Here is an 18,531-nt window from a genome sequence, read left to right on the forward strand (position 1 = left end):
AGGGGACATGGTCAGCTAGGCATCTAGGATGTATGCCATCTCTCGTTGTTATGGTGTGGCCTCATTCTTGTGCTTTCTATGGATGACATCCACATTTGACACTTCATCAGATAAAGGAAGCTGCACCCACCTAGTATTGGACCCTTCTTATCCGGGACCCTTGTTGGACCCAGTTAATCGTTGTGGGTGACCCTCCCTCTCACCTCTGTATAGCTGCGACCTTCTAATATGGTGTTTGGTCAGTGCTTGTGGTTGGGAGGGCCACTACTTATCAGCTCCCTCCTCTGGAATGGTGATCCAGCCTAATTGCATGTCAGTGGTCTCTAAATGTGTGGTGTGAGGAAGACCAATTCTGAATCCCCTGGTTTACCTAGAACCAGTGAAGAATATTTCACAGTCGGCCTTGGCAATGCCAGTGATTAAGACCATGGAGAAAAGACCAACGGCAGTAGAGCTGACTTTGCTTGTTTCTATCTCAGCCTTTCACGACTGACAGCAGATCAGAGGAAGATGTGGGTACAAAATAGTGACAAAGCTGATGCTATGGTTAGTGACGTTTCTTCCTAGTGGGGTCACATCTCTGTTCTGCATTATAGTACCTTCAAACGAAAATGAGCACATAAGAAGATATGCAGATATTTTCCTCTGCTCCTGATGTGACTCAGAGTGCTGTCTTAGAGGTTGGCGAATCCAGCAGCCCCAATTTGATGCATGATGAAACCCTGATCTTGCCAAACTAGGTGGATTTGTGAAAGTGCACCAAGCATGTCAAATGTAAAAAATGACTGTTTGTCTAAAATGAAATAGAAGGAAGCTGCCTGGTCTGATGAGTGTCTGTACTTAACGTATCAAGAGGTGAAACCTGGGGCATTATAATGGACGAGGAGCTGTGGTAGTGTTTGTTACTTTACCAATCCAGTTAAAAACAAATATTGCATTTCTAGAGAATACAGCAAGGACCTCCTAAATTAGGGTCCTGTTTCTCCTGGATGCGTAAGTCATACAGTGGGTTAAATCAAGGTTTCTGAGTGATGAGGCCCATCTATATCTGTTATGGGTCAAAGCATAAGAGATGCCCTGAAGAATCCCGGGGGGGGGGGGGGGGGGGGGGAGTGGAGTGGACAAGGTCTTGGTAGAGGTGGCTAACCTTCGGCAGTGCAAACCTATAACAAGTGCTGCGATGGGGAAGAAAAGACTGGTTGTGGATGGAGCTGATGTTCAAATTTACTTTGGACTTTGCTACACTAGACAATTGGGGAGACCAGCACTTCAATCTGTCGAAGAACTGGTATCCCAGATTTTGACGCTTCCTTGTTATTTTCTGTAAAACTAATGATAAATATAATGTAAAGGTAAATATGTTCTCCCAGCCTGGTACTGTACTTGGTTTTCTCAAGCAACTGAAAGATGTAAATGAAAAGGAAATCCACAACTAGTTTTTCTGATATATTTGTGATCAAATAAATTCTATGCATGGTTCTGCTTCTTGTGCATCCCCTCTGAGAGTTATAGGGAAAATTCATAAATAGTTGTTGGAGACTTCGTTCTAGGCTTTGGGCAAGTGTGTTCTTTCAAATGTATTGCCAAAAATGTTTTAGTAGTGTTGTTGTCCACCATCTTTTCCCGGGACTTTATACAATGGGCTTTGAATACCTATGAAACCATCCTCTGAGATGCTCTAAAGTATATATATATATATATTTTAATGTATGCAATGGTATAGATGCATAGCATCTTCTTAGGCTGGCTTGGTTTTGAACCTCCTTTCGCTGTCAGCAGTGCTGTTTGTGAATGTTCCATGAAACATTAAAATCTAAAAGAAGAATCGATGGAAGTTTAACTGACACTATTTATCCATTTTTAGGGATTGGCGTAGCCACTATAGCTGATGCCTTACTCGCAGTTGAATTCACAAGCTTAATAGTCCAAGACACAAAGAGTAAGATTGGATCACACCTCCATGGGGACATGGACAGGGGCCACCATTAGTTCATCTGTTTTTAATATAAAGTAAGCACTGTCAAGGGAGACGGTCTCACATCCAGGTTATCCGCTGCAATATTCAGTTTTAGTGTGGGATCAAGATAGTGTGTTAAATCGGGAGTAGCAGAAATCTGAATTCAGATTAGTGTTTGAGTTGTGGGAAATATCCCGGACTCTCTCTCACCACAAGTTTACAAAAAAAACTCTGTTGAAGCATGCTCTGCCACTCCCTTATGTACTTTGGCTGCACCTACGTCTGTGTTCTTTGACTTTATTACACCCTTTGTAGTTTTATGAATGAGATCATAGGCTAAAGGCAAAGCCCACGCAACCCAGCCTTCCCCTTTTTTGTGTCATTTGTTGATGTATGACCTTTGCCACACATTACTGTTTGCACATTCGGGCCAGAGATAAAACAAGCATGGCATAGCCAATAGGACTCACCTTTGGGGCCTTGTAAGTGTTTAACCATGCAACAGTTAATGTTTTTGCACCAATGATATTGTGCTGCAAACTAAATACTTATAAGGTCCCAAAAGCGAGACCTATTGGCTATGCCAATGCTTGTTTCATAAAGAGAACTGAGGCACAGCGAGGTAAAGATGTGCCCAGGGTCTAACAGCTTGGTCCAATTATAACTCCGGCAGTGGAGAGCGGGTGCTGGGATTCCACAGCCTGCAACATTAGCACTGCACAACATTCCCCACTGAATAAAAATATTCCTAGAATGTGTATGTATGATGTAATATTTTCTCCTCCCACCTGGAGCTGAAAACAGCTCTCAGATTGTGCTTCGAATGTGAGAGAGCCTCACCATACATGACATTGTGCCGTGTGCTTTTTTGTGTTGCGTGTCCTTGTTCACTCTTCCAGGTTGTCTAAGAATTTCAGTCATTTTCTTTAATTGCTCTGTTGGACACTCTGTGAGTATCAGCCCTCTCGGGTATATATCGGCTACACCAAGCCCCAAACAGCGCTCAATGTGCCTGTGATATTGTATCCTTCTACTGTCCACCTCTAGACTTGCGTTATTCTGAATTTCTGCTTTGAACCTCTAATGCTAAATGGCGTAACTTCCTCTGTGGAAATGTGCATTTCCTCAACTTTTGTTTGTGTATTGGATGGAAATTTCTCAAGATGGTACAAAAGGTGATTTTGTGGTTTTTTTTGAAGAGGGAACATTTTATGATGCGTGTTACAGTTGGTGTTCTCCCGCCAAAACACTGAGGCTGTATGTTTGGCGATCACATGCAAACCTTCCGTTCCTACAGTGCAGTGAGTTTTGTGCTAATACTCAAAGCAGAACACCAACCCTAACCCAAGCTGACCACTTGTTATTTATGGTGTTTAGAGCCATCTAGAGGAAGACTGTTATTAGCGCACCACGTCTTCACATGAGGCTATAAAAACAGAAACAGGCCATTATGGAACAGTTTCTGAAGGGAAAGCATATCCCCTGCCTTCAGGAAAGTGAGCGAAAATGGCGAATTTGGCGACAAATCGAATGTGTCTACTTAAACTATGGATTTCAAAGGCAGTCTTTATTTTGTGTTAGTGTTGCCGGCCAACAGCTTGCTATTACGCGCATGCGTGCGCTCTAGCAAGCTGGTCGCCGGGAAAGTAGCACTTTTAAAAGCGGATACTAAATGTCTCGGCCAGACCAGCGCATGCGCTGGATCAGGCCGAGACCTAAAATGGCATCCTCCTCACCCAAAAATGGGGAGATGAATGAGTCGATAGAAGTAGATGACGGAGAAAATAGTGTTACCCCATCCCCAGAGGAGGTTTGAAAGAGCAGTTCTCTGATTCAGCAGATGAGTCCCGTTCTACTTTTTAGTCTCCATATTAAATTAGCTATCCCATCCAATAATCGAACAGTGTGAGATAAAGATGGCAGCTAAAATGACCATAGTCTTTAATCTTTGTTGGATATGGATTAATGCGCATTTATTGGGGACTGCTAAAGCGCCTACATTGTGGGTCCACTGCTGTGTGCAAAATTGAATAATATTAGAATATTAAAGTGTATATATATAAATAATCAAAACAATGTTTTAAAACATTCTGTAAATTTGAAGTAATTCGAAACTGGAGGCTCAAAATTACATTTGTATCCTTCGATTGATACGTGGGAGTAGCGCAGGAGCAGCAAACAAACTGATGAGCTAACAGGAGTGCTAACAAATAAAGAGCATGTATTAAAAGCTAAAAAGACAGTTCTATCCTAGAGTTAGGAATATCGCTTCTTCTTTCAAAATAAAAATAACACCTTTAGAAAAGCTCCAATCTTCCCATTAAATGTTCGATTTTTGTTCAAGAATTTTTTTATCATTTGTGTTTTTGTTTAATGTATACTTGTTTCTGTATTTTTTGTTTTTTAGGTTCAAATCACAGAAATTACTTCGGCCAGGTCCCCTTTCTTCCATTAACAATTTGGTGGGAGCCCCGGAATCCAGTGAAGATTCAGTGGAGGCCCACAGTGGTTAACCTTTCAGTACGTGCGTCGGCTAATGGCCGATGCACGTCCTACCTCTCTGGTGCAGTGCACGTCCATTTGCTGGCACCAGGGAGGGCCCCCCCCCCCCGGGCGGGCGATCACCCCCTTCCCCCCCAGAAATATGTTGTGAAATTGACAGGGGGTCGGCTCTCCTGCTCACTGGCCAAACCCCTGAAGGGACAGTTTTGTTTTTATAGATTTGTGGTTTCCCTGTGGGCCGCAATCGGCCCCAAGAGAAGCCACACCTATAAAACAAAAATGTACTGAACATGTTTACAGAAATAAATATATATCTATATATATATATATATATATATATATCCGTAGATCAGCGCTCTGTCTCCATAGGTTAGGGGTCCCCCTCACACCATAGATTGATGCAGACACGGTCCAAATTCGTGCAAAAAGGTTATTTAATTAGTGCAAGCACATCGCATGACGTTTCGGCTCCAAGGAGCCTTATATATTCCACACAGCAGCTTCTTTGTTTAAAGAAAACCAACTCGAGCACCTTAGTCATGCGGCTGCACTGAAACGCGTTGGGTGTTTGTTTGCCTTTGTTGAATAATAAATAACACGCTCACGTATTCGGGCTCGAGTTGGTTTACTTTAAACAAAGAAGCTGCTGTGTGGAATATTGGGGTCGCCTCCCCACTCGAGCCCGCCACCATCTAAGAGGCCAGGGGACGGCCGAATTTTGTTATATATATCATCACATGGACAGGAGACCCATTTGAAGAACAGCCACGAGAGGTTAAAATAAACAATCGGTTTAATGTAGGCTTGCGTGGCAGCTTCACACAACTGCATGTAACTTCTTTGCACAGTCCTCGCCAAACGCGTTTCGAGAGCCTCCTGCTCTCTTCCTCAGTGACGTATGTTGGAATAAAAACAAATGTGTGGGACAATTTTGCTTTACAATACACCTCCCCTGTCCCAAATTTGACAGATAAGGGGGCCTCCTTTTACTTTTTATGAAATAAAAACAGCGCCAGTGCAGATGCACAGTCCAAATTAATCACCTGCCTCTAAAAGGGGGAGTGGCCGACACCACGACCTTCTGGAATTTGTAGTCCATTTCAGTGTCCCATGTGGGCGCGCTGTTTATTCAGTGAAACCTTGAATTATTTCCCAAGTGGGCTGAAGTTGCCAAACAGTCCGAAAGCTGCCCTGCTTTGTAGCCTCACATAGTGCCCAAGCGAGTGTCTCCCTGTAAACGCACCAGCTCGGAACCTCTTCCTTACTCGAGAAAAGACTCCCACTGGAGCCTGCTCAGGGCCCACAGCTGTAGTGGTGGGCAGTCTTCGCGACCGGGAAAGCCGCCTATAAATCATCACGTGGACAGGAAACCCATTCGAAGAACAGCCACGAGAGGTTAAAATAAACAATCGGTTTAATGTAGGCTTGCGTGGCAGCTGCACACAACTGCATGTAACTTCTTTGCACAGTCCTCGCCAAACGCGTTTCGCCAAACGCGTTTCGAGAGCCTCTTGCTCTCTTCCTCAGTGGCGTATGTTGGAATAAAAACAGCGCCAGTGCTGATGCACAGTCCAAATTATTCACCTGCCTCCAAAAGGGGGCGTGGCCGACACCACGACCTTCTGGAATTTTTAGTCCATTTGTGTCCCATGTGGGCGCGCTGTTTATTCAGTGAAACCTTGAATTATTTCCCAAGTGGGCTGAAGTTGCCAAAGAGTCCGAAAGCTGCCCTGCTTTGTAGCCTCACATAGCGCCCAAGCGAGTGTCTCCCTGTAAAGGCACCAGCTCGGAACCTCTTCCTTACTCAAGAAAAGACTCCCACTGGAGCCTGCTCAGGACCCACAGCTGTAGTGGTGGGCAGTCTTCGCGACCGGGAAAGCCGCCTATAAATCATCACATGGACAGGAAACCCATTTGAAGAACAGCCACGAGAGGTTAGAATAAACAATCGGTTTAATGTAGGCTTGCGTGGCAGCTTCACACAACTGCATGTAACTTCTTTGCACAGTCCTCGCGAAACGCGTTTCGAGAGCCTCCTGCTCTCTTCCTCAGTGGCGTAGGTTGGAATAAAAACAGCGCCAGTGCCGATGCACAGTCCAAATTAATCACCTGCCTCCAAAAGTGGGCGTGGCCGACACCACGACTTTCTGGAATTTGTAGTCCATTTCAGTGTCCCATGTGGGCGCGCTGTTTATTCAGTGAAACCTTGAATTATTTCCCAAGTGGGCTGAAGTTGCCAAACAGTCCGAAAGCTGCCCTGCTTTGTAGCCTCACATAGCGCCCAAGCGAGTGTCTCCCTGTAAAGGCACCAGCTCGGAACCTCTTCCTTACTCGAGAAAAGACTCCCACTGGAGTCTGCTCAGGACCCACAGCTGGAGTGGTGGGCAGTCTTCGCGACCGGGAAAGCCGCCTATAAATCATCACATGGACAGGAAACCCATTCGAAGAACAGCCACGAGAGGTTAAAATAAACAATCGGTTTAATGTAGGCTTGCGTGGCAGCTTCACACAACTGCATGTAACTTCTGTTATTTTAACCTCTCGTGGCTGTCTTCGAATGGGTTTCCTGTTCTTGTGATGATTTATAGGTGGCTGCTTCCCGGTCGCGAAGACAGCCCACGGAGGGATTTATTTTAGTTTTGTTTATAGGGGTGGGGGCCTCCCAAAATGGGCGTGCTAATTCCCCCAAGTCCTCAAAAAATGCGTGTTTCTACCCTACCCCCCACCCCCTCAGGGAGCCTGCGCCCCCCTCACTACGCACCAGGGATTATGCTTTTTCTTTTATTCATACGGGTGGGGGATTGCCAAACAATTTGACAGTCTGTCTGCCCCCCCTCCCCCTCAAGGGGAGGTAGAAAGCCCACTAGTGATCATGTTAGGGTCTTTTATAAATAGGGGTGGGGGCTGCCCAGAATGTGCTTGCCAGTGCGTCCCCCCCCCCCCCTAAAAATGACCACAATCTTTCTGGACCCCCTAGAGGGAAAATCAGGGCAATAGTCCCTGATATGCCCACCATAACCCATCCCCCGGGTGATAGAAAGCCCACTATCACTGACCGTTTTTTGTTGCTATGTTCCTTGCTGTGGATTTTGGGCCGTAGTGCAGCCACCACTTTGGGAAACCTAGCAAATATGCACATGCTATAAACCTAGACACCCAGGTGAATCCAGGATGGGGTGACTTGAGTGGTTCTCACCAGGTTCTGTTACCCAGAATCCCTTCCAAACCTCAAACTTTGTAAAAAGCAAACACATCATCTTAACATTTCTGCGATGGAAAGTTCTAAAATCTGTGTGGAGACGCAAATTCCCACCCACCCAGAATTCTCCCAAATATCCCGATTGAAAATGGTACCTCACTTGTGTGGGTAGGCCTAGTGGCGGGCCAGGAAATGTCTCAAAACCCAACATGGACACATCGCAATGTTTCACAAAAATTGGTACTTTTTTGCAATGTGCCTAGCTATAGATTTGGGACCATAGCACACCAGGTACCTAGGAAAACCTAGCAAACCGGTTCATTTTCGAAAACTAGACACCCATGGGAAGAACAGGGAAAGTGCGGATGACTGGTTTGGGCAGCCCGAGAGGGCCGACCAAACAGCCATTGCGCATTTAGGAGTGGGCAAACCACTCCTCCCCTGCCCTGCTCCGACAGCAGAACAGCCCGCCTGCCCGCAAAGCAACACGAAGCATAAAATGATAATAACACAAAGTTATTATCATTTTATGTTTCATACTTTGCACTGCTCAAAAGCAGTGGGGCGACGCTCTTCCCCCATAGCAAAGGAGCTGCCACTTCTGGGGCAGGGGCTGCTCCCAGCAGTTAAGGGGTTAAGAACCGCTGGCCTTCCAGCTTCTTTTATTCCTCTGGGGTTACAACCCCGCTTTAAACATGGCCTGCGAATATCTGATGAGTCATTGCACCTATGTTTCCAGGCGATATACATAGAGGATTATACTTTTTAGCTCCTCTGATCAGTACAGTTGTTTTTTGTATGTATACATATGCAGACTTCAGCACTTTAAACTGCCCCACTTTGGCGGCGTGGATGGTAGAACTTCCATTATTATTTATTAAAGTAAACCCTACTGTCAGCAAGTGTAGCTTTTAAAACTTGTGGTCACATTTTTCAGTTCCTCCTCTTTTGTCAATGATTTTAGATAATGTTACCGCTGCACGGATGATTCCAAACCAGTTGGAAGCCATTAGGCATGAGCCAAGAGTACGTATGTTCTCCATAGATAACGTGCTGTAAGAATAAACAAAATTCAGTGCATTGCATGTCTGTATGTTCCTCAAGAGAGCACAAGTAAACAAGCATAGAAATTTAACAAAGCAAGCCGTTAGTCAGTAATCAGGGTCTTGATCTCCGCTCTTTTACACGTTTGGATCCCTTTTGTTAAAATAATTGGTTTTAGCCAGTCGTTCCATTTATAAACCGGGGCAAGTGCATGTTATGTGCGTGAACTGCTTTCTTCTGACACATTCTGCTGGTGGAGATCTTCAACCATATGGTATTCTGCGCGTGCATTGGCCTTAAGAAAGCATTAATGACCCAATAATGGCCGGTTTTAAGACCGTCTTGCAGAATAAATTCATTTTGATAGCAGGCTATTTAATGTTAACCTCACTTTCCCTGGTAGGTGCTGCTTTGATATTTTATCCAAGAAACAATGCCTTTGGGACTTGGTGAGAACAAGTGACTATCACTTTTGTAACGTTCAATGCATATATATTATGTCTGCACCCTGCTAAACACAGAGCTGATGTGTATCTCCTTTCTCAGGTGGAGACTTGCACAACAGATAATCTGTCAAGGCAATGTTTCCCCCATTTTAAAGGTACAGGAAACATCCATGATATCATCTTTTTATCATGGTTTTCAAGAGTCAGAATTAAACACAGAAACATCTGTTCACCTAAATATTAACAGTAGCTGTTGTGACCACACTTATCGTTGAGTATTCAAAGTTTGTTGTTAGCATGTAGCAAAACCGGTTTGGGGTGCAGTGATTCAACTGGAGTTGAGGTGCAATTTAACCATAGTCCTCCGTAGCAGAATCCCCCTGGGATAGGACAGAAACTCTGAGGGTTGTCTGTCACTATTGCTAGCATTCGAAACTTTCACTAAAACCCAAGATTCACTTCTCAGACTGGGGCACACTACTGATGGCAAGCTCTACGTGGCAGGCCGGAACACTTGTGGTGCTCTTTAAAAATGTAGCTCAATAGTGCCTAAAAAATAATAATGAGTAGGGAGCAGGGGTGTGTGAAGTAAACCAGTTGGAAGGTGTGGAGGGAGAGAAAACAAAGTGGGGCATGGGGAAAACAAAAGGATGGAATCACACAAGCGAGAGAATATCATGAGTGCCGGTAGGAGGAGAGAAACACTTGGACAAGAGAGAGCAAAGTGAGGAGAGAAAAGCACATAAGGAAGACAACTGTTAAAGACATGTACTACTATGGGACACTTTAATAAAAAGAAAAAGTAGCTCCTTAAAAGCGAGTAGAGGACGCATAGAAGCCAGTCAATCAACGAGATGGTAAAAAGGGTATGCTTCATGGGAAGCACAAACACAAGATAAACAGGCTGAAACAAGAAGAGCCATACAATATAAAGAAAGCAAATTAAAGCGACAGTAAAGTTTGAGGAACATTGTTATTAGAGAAATGCTACTAAAATGCCCTACCGTCATGTGTACTTCAGTTGCAATAATAAGTTCACCAACAAATTTGACTGGGTCCATATGAAACATCTGAAACTTTGGTACTTTTCCTGTTTACCACAGTAAGTGAAGTGTCTCTACGTCCACCAATATTCACAAGGACACAAGGTTAAAAAACAACCGAAGTCATTATTTAACAACCTAGGGCATTCCAGAAGTCTGAAGATGCATTCTTGGCTCACATAAAATACGCCAATTGAAGTAACCTGCTTGAAATACCAGAAAAGAAAAGCTCTGTTCTGGATCCATCTGCCAGCCTTGGAGGGGAGTTTGTCTCACTCAATCCTGTTTAACCGCCTTAAAGGAGGCATACTGGGACTTGTAGTCCGAAAGCAATATGTGAACTGTATAAACAGTCACATTATAACATGGGCCAACAGACAGCTATAGTCGCACCACTATCCCACATGTTTGCATGGGCAGCACCCCTGACAAGTGACTGCCACACGTCAAACTCGTATCTGCTCTGAGAGGCAGCGCAGGACAGAAATAAAGCTGGAGGAGTAGGATCTCCCAAGAAGGGAGCTGCAGAGGTCGGCCGGAGACAGTGCGCATGAAGGGCTCCCAGTCACAACAGCACCAGAAGGGGTTGGGAACTGGACGGGGAACCGCAGCGTAGAGGAGGGAGGAGCAAATGCAGGCAGCGCAGGAGGTGACGCGTCTCTACGAATGTACAGGCCGGGTGGCTGTCGGCGTAAACAGAGTCATTGAAGCTGTTATGGGGCAGAGTCCAGTGACGACAGAACCCGCCTAGCAGAAAAACCTGCTCTCTTCGCCAATGTATAGCCTGCAGATCTCTGCTTGCGTTCTAGACCCGCCCACTGGCGGAAGTAGGAAGTGCAAAAACAAAACACTTTGCCAAGCGCATGTGTAATGTGAGGGTCTCAGCCAATACGAAAAGGGAGTGTAAGAAGGGAGGGGGGTAGGAGAGGGGATTCAGAAGCGCACTGAAAGCCAAGCGCACGTGTAATGTGAGGGTCTCAGTAGCCGATATGAAAAAGGAGTTGTAGAAGGGAGAGGTTAGGGGAGGGGATTCATGCATGCGCTGAAAGCCAGATGGTAGCTGAGCACGTCTCGTGCGCTTGTGCGCGTAACAGCAAGCTGGTGGCCAGCAAGGTAGCACTTTTAAAACCCAGCTACTAAATGTCTCTCCAGAGCAGCGCATGCCCTGGCTCAGGCGAGACCTAAAAATGTATTTGATGAAATGAAACCGAAGCCCAGCAGAACAGGACACTAGCGCTGTCAGTGGTGAAGGTTGAGAGCAATTAACTGGTCATGTGTAGAAAAAAACAGAGTGCAAGAAATAGCATAGCAAAGTAATAGATTCAGTTGGGTTTTGTTTTTACTTTTGGCAAATGGGGTGGCAATAAGGCTTTGTCTGAAATATTCTGCTTGCAGGACAGTTTTCTTCTGTCACAGGTGCAGTACCATTTTCTGTCCATTATAGGACAGTTCCAGGCTAATAATGGTTTCGTATCAGGCCACTTTTGAGTCTGCAGCGGCGTTTCAGTTTATTTGTATTGATTTCTCATTCTTTGAATCTACTCAATGTTTATATTAAAAAACCTAATAGGTTTTATATATACATATATATATATATATATATATATATATATATATATATATATATATATATATATATCTTGTCAGCCACACCAAATTGGTTAGTTATCCTGCCAAATTTCCCTTTGTCCATCTCAGTTGGTTTCTCTTCTTAGATTTCTGTTTTGCCTCTATAGATTATCATGGCTATCCTGGTTTCCTGGCTACTGTGCTTCATCTTTACCGTAACTGATGTTTTTCCACCGGATAACAGCAAGTATGGATTCTATGCCCGCACTGATGCCAGACAAGGGGTGTTGGCTGCTGCACCATGGTTTAAGATCCCTTATCCTTGTGAGTATCTTTATTTGATATCTTTTTTTGTTCTAGGATCAATTTGAAAGTTTGAAAGACCTGTTTATTCATTATTTCATATAATGGGTTTATAGTTTAGCCTTGTAGCCAGCTGCTGTGGACTATACTAGTTAAGTGTTGTGAACCAGAAAGAGTGTGAGGTTCTTTAACAGCCGGGATAGCTCTAGGCCAAAGGGCTGAAAGGCTATTAGAACCATCCACCCTCTAGGGGTAGAATGTTCTAAATTAAAAAAGGAGAGAAACCAAAAGACAATGAAATGTTGGAGCAGAAGGCTTATACCAGCCATTATAAGCCCTGAGCCACTCCATTGTATTCAATGGAGCTCTCAACATTCCAATGTTCTAATATTGCCTTATAACTCCAGCCTTAAAGGCCCAAGCCGAAGGTGAGGGACTTTAACAAGGGAGAGGTTATTAGAACATTCTGCCACTAGAAGGCAGAAGGTTTCAACGAATAAAACAAAGGCCTCTCGTAGTTCGAGGGGTTTAAATTCCCTCTGGCTCTGAGAGGCTTTGAAAACAACATTGGAATGTTGCTTTGCGGGCCTTTACCGGCCCGTAAAAGCATGGAGCACTCCATTGTCTTCAATGGAGCTCCCAACATTCCAATGTTCTAATTGCACATTTAGACCGCTCTAAAACTCTAGTCAAAATAACGATGCATAACTTGCCATTTTTTTATTCCTACAACAAGATTTTTAAATATGTTACTACCATACAGTTTTTCAGGTCTCAGTTTCTAGCACCTCTTGTAAGACTGAAAGCCCTGTTTGGCACCCGTCCTCTGCACATGGCCATATTTGTCAGCTCCTGCAGAGCAGTTTGTAAGACGGTCTGGGAAACTTTTCTGAAGTTTCATATTGACAGAAGAATTAGCCTGTATTGTCTCTTTTCACCTTCTGTAGAAGGTGGTCTACCTCTACTTAACTTACAACTTATATTTCTGCACATGTGCACTTATGCTTTTGATTCTCTGAAGTTACACAGAAAGGGTAGCTTTTTCCATTACGTTAACCTTCTTATGGCGTTCACGCTCGAAGTAGTCCTATTCCTTCTTTCCTGTGCAGACCACGAAATGACCGGCGCTAAAAGAACCTTTTTTTTTATTCATCCTCAGAAGACTATCAGTGGGATGTTTAAAGTCACAGAAATGCAAATAGAAACCTGGCTCACCGATTAGATGTAGAACCACAGGCTATTTGTACATGGACTTCGCTAGGGCTTAACTCTGGATTTTCTGTGCCATGAGCTGCTCAAAAGATGGGAACATATAACGAAAAACTGTTTCGAACTGGAGTTTTGGTACTCTTTTTCCAATTGCAAGTTTGTTTCAAACCATGTTCCTTACCACAGCCTGGGCATTGTTTACCAAAGTTGGTTTATTGATTACTTTCCAGTAAATCTATACTTTCAAGAGTATAGGGCAGTGGTATTCCTTTTTCAATTCCTGTACCTCAACAATCTACATATTTGCGCATTTTATTCATGACAAACTGAAAACGTAGACTGGATTTGAGGTATACTGGGCAATTTGAAGAAAAATTTGCAAACTTAGCCTAATTTCTGTTCGTGGATTCAGTGTCTGTCACATGCAGTTTTATGTCTTAGATGGTATGTTGCAATGCGTAGTTACTTCATGGAATTAGCTTGTGTAGTCTTATTGTGTGTCCCAGGTGTTAAAATGACTGTTGAAGATTTGGCACATTTGATATGGTCCTGCGCACATCTAGGAACTACCTGGTTTAGCATTTTTCAATACCATAAACACTGTTAAGGGAAAAAACACTTTTATCCTGCACCTAAAAATCACAATAAATTGTAAAAATGCATATACCTTTTACATGCATTGCACTGGAGCCTATCTGAAATTGGATTTGCTAAATTTCAGAAGCTTTTCTTTTACAAATAATACCCAAATCACAAAATGTATAATAGACATTTTTCAAGGAAGTAAGGGCTGTGAGATTTCTACGAAATGAAGGGAAGGAGAGCCAGGTAGGCCACAGCCATTTAAATCTGGAAAGAGGACAATGCTTCAAGAAGCAAGATACTTTCCTATCTAATCCTGCCTTGTACTTTGTTAATTCAGACCTAAGAATCCTGGAGCTTTTATTGGTTTGTGTAATCCTGCATATTGACCGAACGTAATTAAGTAATTTAGTATTTTTAGCTTAACTTGGTGACTCTCACAAGCTTGACTGTTTCCTAAAAAGAAAGTTAGTATATTTTTCTAGGGCTTCCTCTATTTTTCCTCGGAGGCTGGTCGTCATGCCATCTCCATTTGTGAAATAGCCCCGATATGTGACTCGTAACTTGTGTTTTACTGGTGGCACACCCTGCTTGACTTTAATAGTATCTTTAAAGTCTGATATATTTCCCAACTTGTCTTGTAACACTTTGCTGAACTTTTCTTCCAAAAATCTTTTGTGAGTATGATAGGCACAAGCCAATCTCTTCCACGGTGTGGAAGAAGTTCCTTTATGTTAAATTTAAAAAAGTATAGAAAAACTGACAACGTTTCATGAGAGTGTCTGCGAACAGGAACTTTGGAGGACAATCCTGGAAAAGGTACTGGGCGTACAACACCGTGAAAGAGTGACCAGTATGGAGGCAGGTTTTTACTGGTTCATACTACTCCCAAAGGGCTCCCACAAATGGAGATCAAGTGAGATTTTGCTATGCTAAACATGAGCACCACGCCTGGTCGACCTGTAGTCTGTGCTCACCATCAGGGACTGACGCGGTACACACTACTCATGCAAAGTCACTGCATGAAGTTACAACACTGGGCGCTAAGATAATCACCCTCACAACATTTTACATCAACACTGATATTATGAAGAATGAAGAGACTTTCATTGACGTAGCTTTTTATGGCATCCACTCCTGTTTATTCAAGGACTCCAATAATCCAATAATCATGATCCAGTAGAATGATCCACTCCAGGCTTCTTTCCTGACCATTGTGATGGCTCCACTCCTAAGACATATTCTATATAACACCACAAGTAGTACCAACAAAAACAGAGGGCTTTTCACCACCAACGGTGTAATGCTCACCTCCTTGTCCATTGCCTGAGCCTTTTCTATCAATCAATAAGTATTTGTATAGCGCTGCTAATCACCCTGTGAGGGTATCCTGGTGCTAGGTAGCAAGGCTCAAGCTTTAGACAACATTAACATCTATCATGATGTTATAACATAGAACAGAAAAGCACAAATCCCACAAACCACCTGAAGTGAATAAGCGTACTCGTCTCATACTGCCAAAGTGTTTATTTAACAAGCCGAGTCAGGTCTACTCTAACAGGGCTCAGAGATCAACACTCATGCATAGAATCCCATTATGTGCATTCTATGACATTGTCACACTCTGCACATTACATCAGCACACTGGAAGTTAAACAACTTGTACATCACTATCTAAATACATCGTTTTGAATGTGCCCTTCTAGAAATCACTTTACATAATACTCAATAACATAGTACCCTATCCACCCCTGTAAGAAATTAAAAAAATTGAATTGGGGTGGGGTAAAAAAAAAACTAATCTATATACTCCTGGGTGTGTGTGTGTGTGTGTGTGTGTGTGTATACATATATATATATATATATATATATATATATATATATATATATATATATATATATATATATATATATATATATATATATATATATATATATATATATATATATACACACACACACATACACACACACACACACACACACACACACACACACACACACTCCAAGTTCGCCCCAGCTGGCGAGGGTGCACTCCGGGATCAGCTATGCCCCGTGAACCCCTCAGCACACAAACTGCAGGCTGAAGCGTTTCGCTAGTTTAGCTTTTTCAAAGGCTGTTTCCCTCTGTGTTACGGCAGCGTTCGCAGTTCCTCATATGTAAATCTGCTGCCTTCTGATAGGCTGTGCTCTTTTGAGCCTCTCACAGCAGTCTCCCACAAAATTGTGGTTAACGAAGTCGTGCATTCCAAGTTCGCCCCAGCTGGCGAGGGTGCACTCCGGGATCAGCTTATATATATATATATATATATATATATATATATATATATATATATATATATATATATATATATATATATATATATATATATATATATATATATATATATATATATATATATATAAAGATGTATGAGACATTTGATAAAAAACTTCTTCACTGGAAATATGATGGACTCATTACGAATCAAGAGTTTACATTTCTCAAAAACTCTTTCCCTGTGGTACCAACCATTTATTTTTTACCCAAACTCCACAAGGACCCAAATAATCCTCCAGGGCGCCCCATAATCTCCGCGAGAAGGAATTGCCTTGAAAACGTCTCTCAGTATGTGGACTTTTTCTTACAGCCACACGTCAAGGCATTACCATCGTACATTGGTGACACCAGTGACTTTTTAATGAAACTTAATGACCTGAAATGGGAACCAGGGTACTTATTAATGGCACTTGACGTTAGTTCCCTTTACACCAGTATTGTCCATGCAGATGGCCTGAGAGTGTTGGAGTACTACTTAGAACAATCAATGGGTAATATGAAGAAATACAAAAAAATGCTTATTAAAATGGTTGAGTTCTGTTTGAACAATAATATATTTATGTTCAATAATCTTCTGTTCAAGCAACTCAGGGGTGTCGCCATGGGAGCCAGCTTCTCCCCCAGCTACGCGTGTTTACACATGGGCTGGTGGGAGGAGCTGGTTCTCAGGGTGGAACACCGTGAGATTATGCTAAACCATATCGTAGTTTGGTATAGGTTTATGGATGATTTGTTTATTATTTGGAACGGTGATGCACAAAAAGCTAATGAATTTGTAGAGTGCATTAACAAAAATGATCTTAATCTACACTTCACCGCAAATATCAGTGCTGAGTCTGTAACATTCCTCGATACTGAAGTTTTTATTGATCAGAACAGAGTAGAAACGAAACTCCACAGAAAAACCACAGCAGGGAATTCAACACTGCATGCCTCAAGCTCTCACGTACGCCACCTAATCACTAGCATCCCCTATGGGGAAATGCTGAGGTTGAGACGTATTCATAGCAGAGAGGAAGATCTATCTAAAGCTCAAACTGAGAGCGCCATTAGATTTAGAGAACGAGGCTACAGTGAAGAACTTATCAACACTGCCATCACTAAATCCATGACCAAAGAACGATCTTCCCTATTACTGACCGGTAAAAACACCCAAGTTATTCCTTTTAGACCCAATAGTTTTACAGCTAATGTAGGTACAACCTCTATTAGGGATACTCCCTTTATAATAATACTACAGTATAGCCAACAACACAAAAAAATGAGTCTATAATCAGGAAATACTGGCCCCTTGTACTGTGTGATCCGGTCATCGGTGGTACCCTACCGTTGCGACCGTCTATCACATACAGTAGAGGCCGCTCTATGAGGGATGAACTCATAAAGACCAGTCCAGAAGTGATAGAATCCACAGACTGGCTCAAAACTCACAGCGGATTCTATAACTGTAAAGTGTGCAAGGCTTGCAAGCAGGGTGTAAAAACGAAATCATACATTTCACCTTTTGACCACAAAAAACACAAGATAAAACAGCTTTTAACCTGCAAAACAGAATTTGCAGTATATGTGTTGTCTTGTCCCTGTAAACTTTTATACGTGGGGAGTACTAAACTCCAGGTACATAAACGTATTTTACAACACCTCAGGGCTATATCCAACCAAGATAACACATATCCGGTGGCCAGGCATTTTAAATCTGTTCACAATTCGAACAGCCGAGAACTTAGTTTCTTTGTAATTGACTCGGTACCAGCCAGTAGAAGTTCGCCCCAGCTGGCAAGGGTGCACTCCGGGATCAGCTAATATATATATATATCAACGTAAGAGTCACCCCCATTTATGAAGAGCCAACATTCAGGTAGGTAAAAATCTTTGTTTTATTTGCAGGTTAACGGTGTAGTAAGGAAAGAGCAATGTCCTGTTCAATATAAAAGCCCGACGCGTTTCATGCTCCTCGAGCCTTTCCTCAGAGGCTTCTTGAACACTGTGAGGAGCGCTGGAATTTTCAATCCTTAACACCTGCCCCAGTGGGCGTTGGCTCTCCCAGAGCTTGCTGGTGTTTGCAGTCCTTTAATAATGCTGCAGTGAGCTGCTCCCAAAGTGTGAATAATTCAAATAATAAAACCCCAGTGGGCCCAGAAATTGTTCAACTATCTCTGCGCTGTGGATTAATACCTGCAAAACGTGCTCAAGAAGCCTCTGAGGAAATGCTCGAGGATCACGTTTCCAAAATTAAGGTGCTTTATTCTCCCATCAGATATCATCTATATATATATAGAACAGTATCCCAAAATTACTGTGAGAGCTTAACTCCGTAAGGACTGTGTACACTGGGATCCAAAGCTATGTAAGATATG

General features: G+C 42.9%; 1 protein-coding gene across 2 annotated transcripts in view; it reads left to right on the forward strand.

The window, feature by feature from the left end:
• Positions 1 to 18,531, forward strand: part of SLC23A2 (solute carrier family 23 member 2) — a 1,215,437-nt gene that overhangs the window by 1,069,238 nt on the left and 127,668 nt on the right. For both annotated transcript variants that reach the window (XM_086943514.1, XM_086943515.1), the window contains one exon: positions 11,928 to 12,084. In XM_086943514.1, coding sequence (XP_086799640.1) covers positions 11,928 to 12,084 — 157 coding nt within the window. The remainder of the gene's footprint in view (positions 1 to 11,927; positions 12,085 to 18,531) is intronic.

Source organism: Lissotriton vulgaris, chromosome 11 (assembly GCF_964263255.1).
Source record: "Lissotriton vulgaris chromosome 11, aLisVul1.2, whole genome shotgun sequence".
In the NCBI taxonomy this organism is placed as follows: domain Eukaryota; kingdom Metazoa; phylum Chordata; class Amphibia; order Caudata; family Salamandridae; genus Lissotriton; species Lissotriton vulgaris.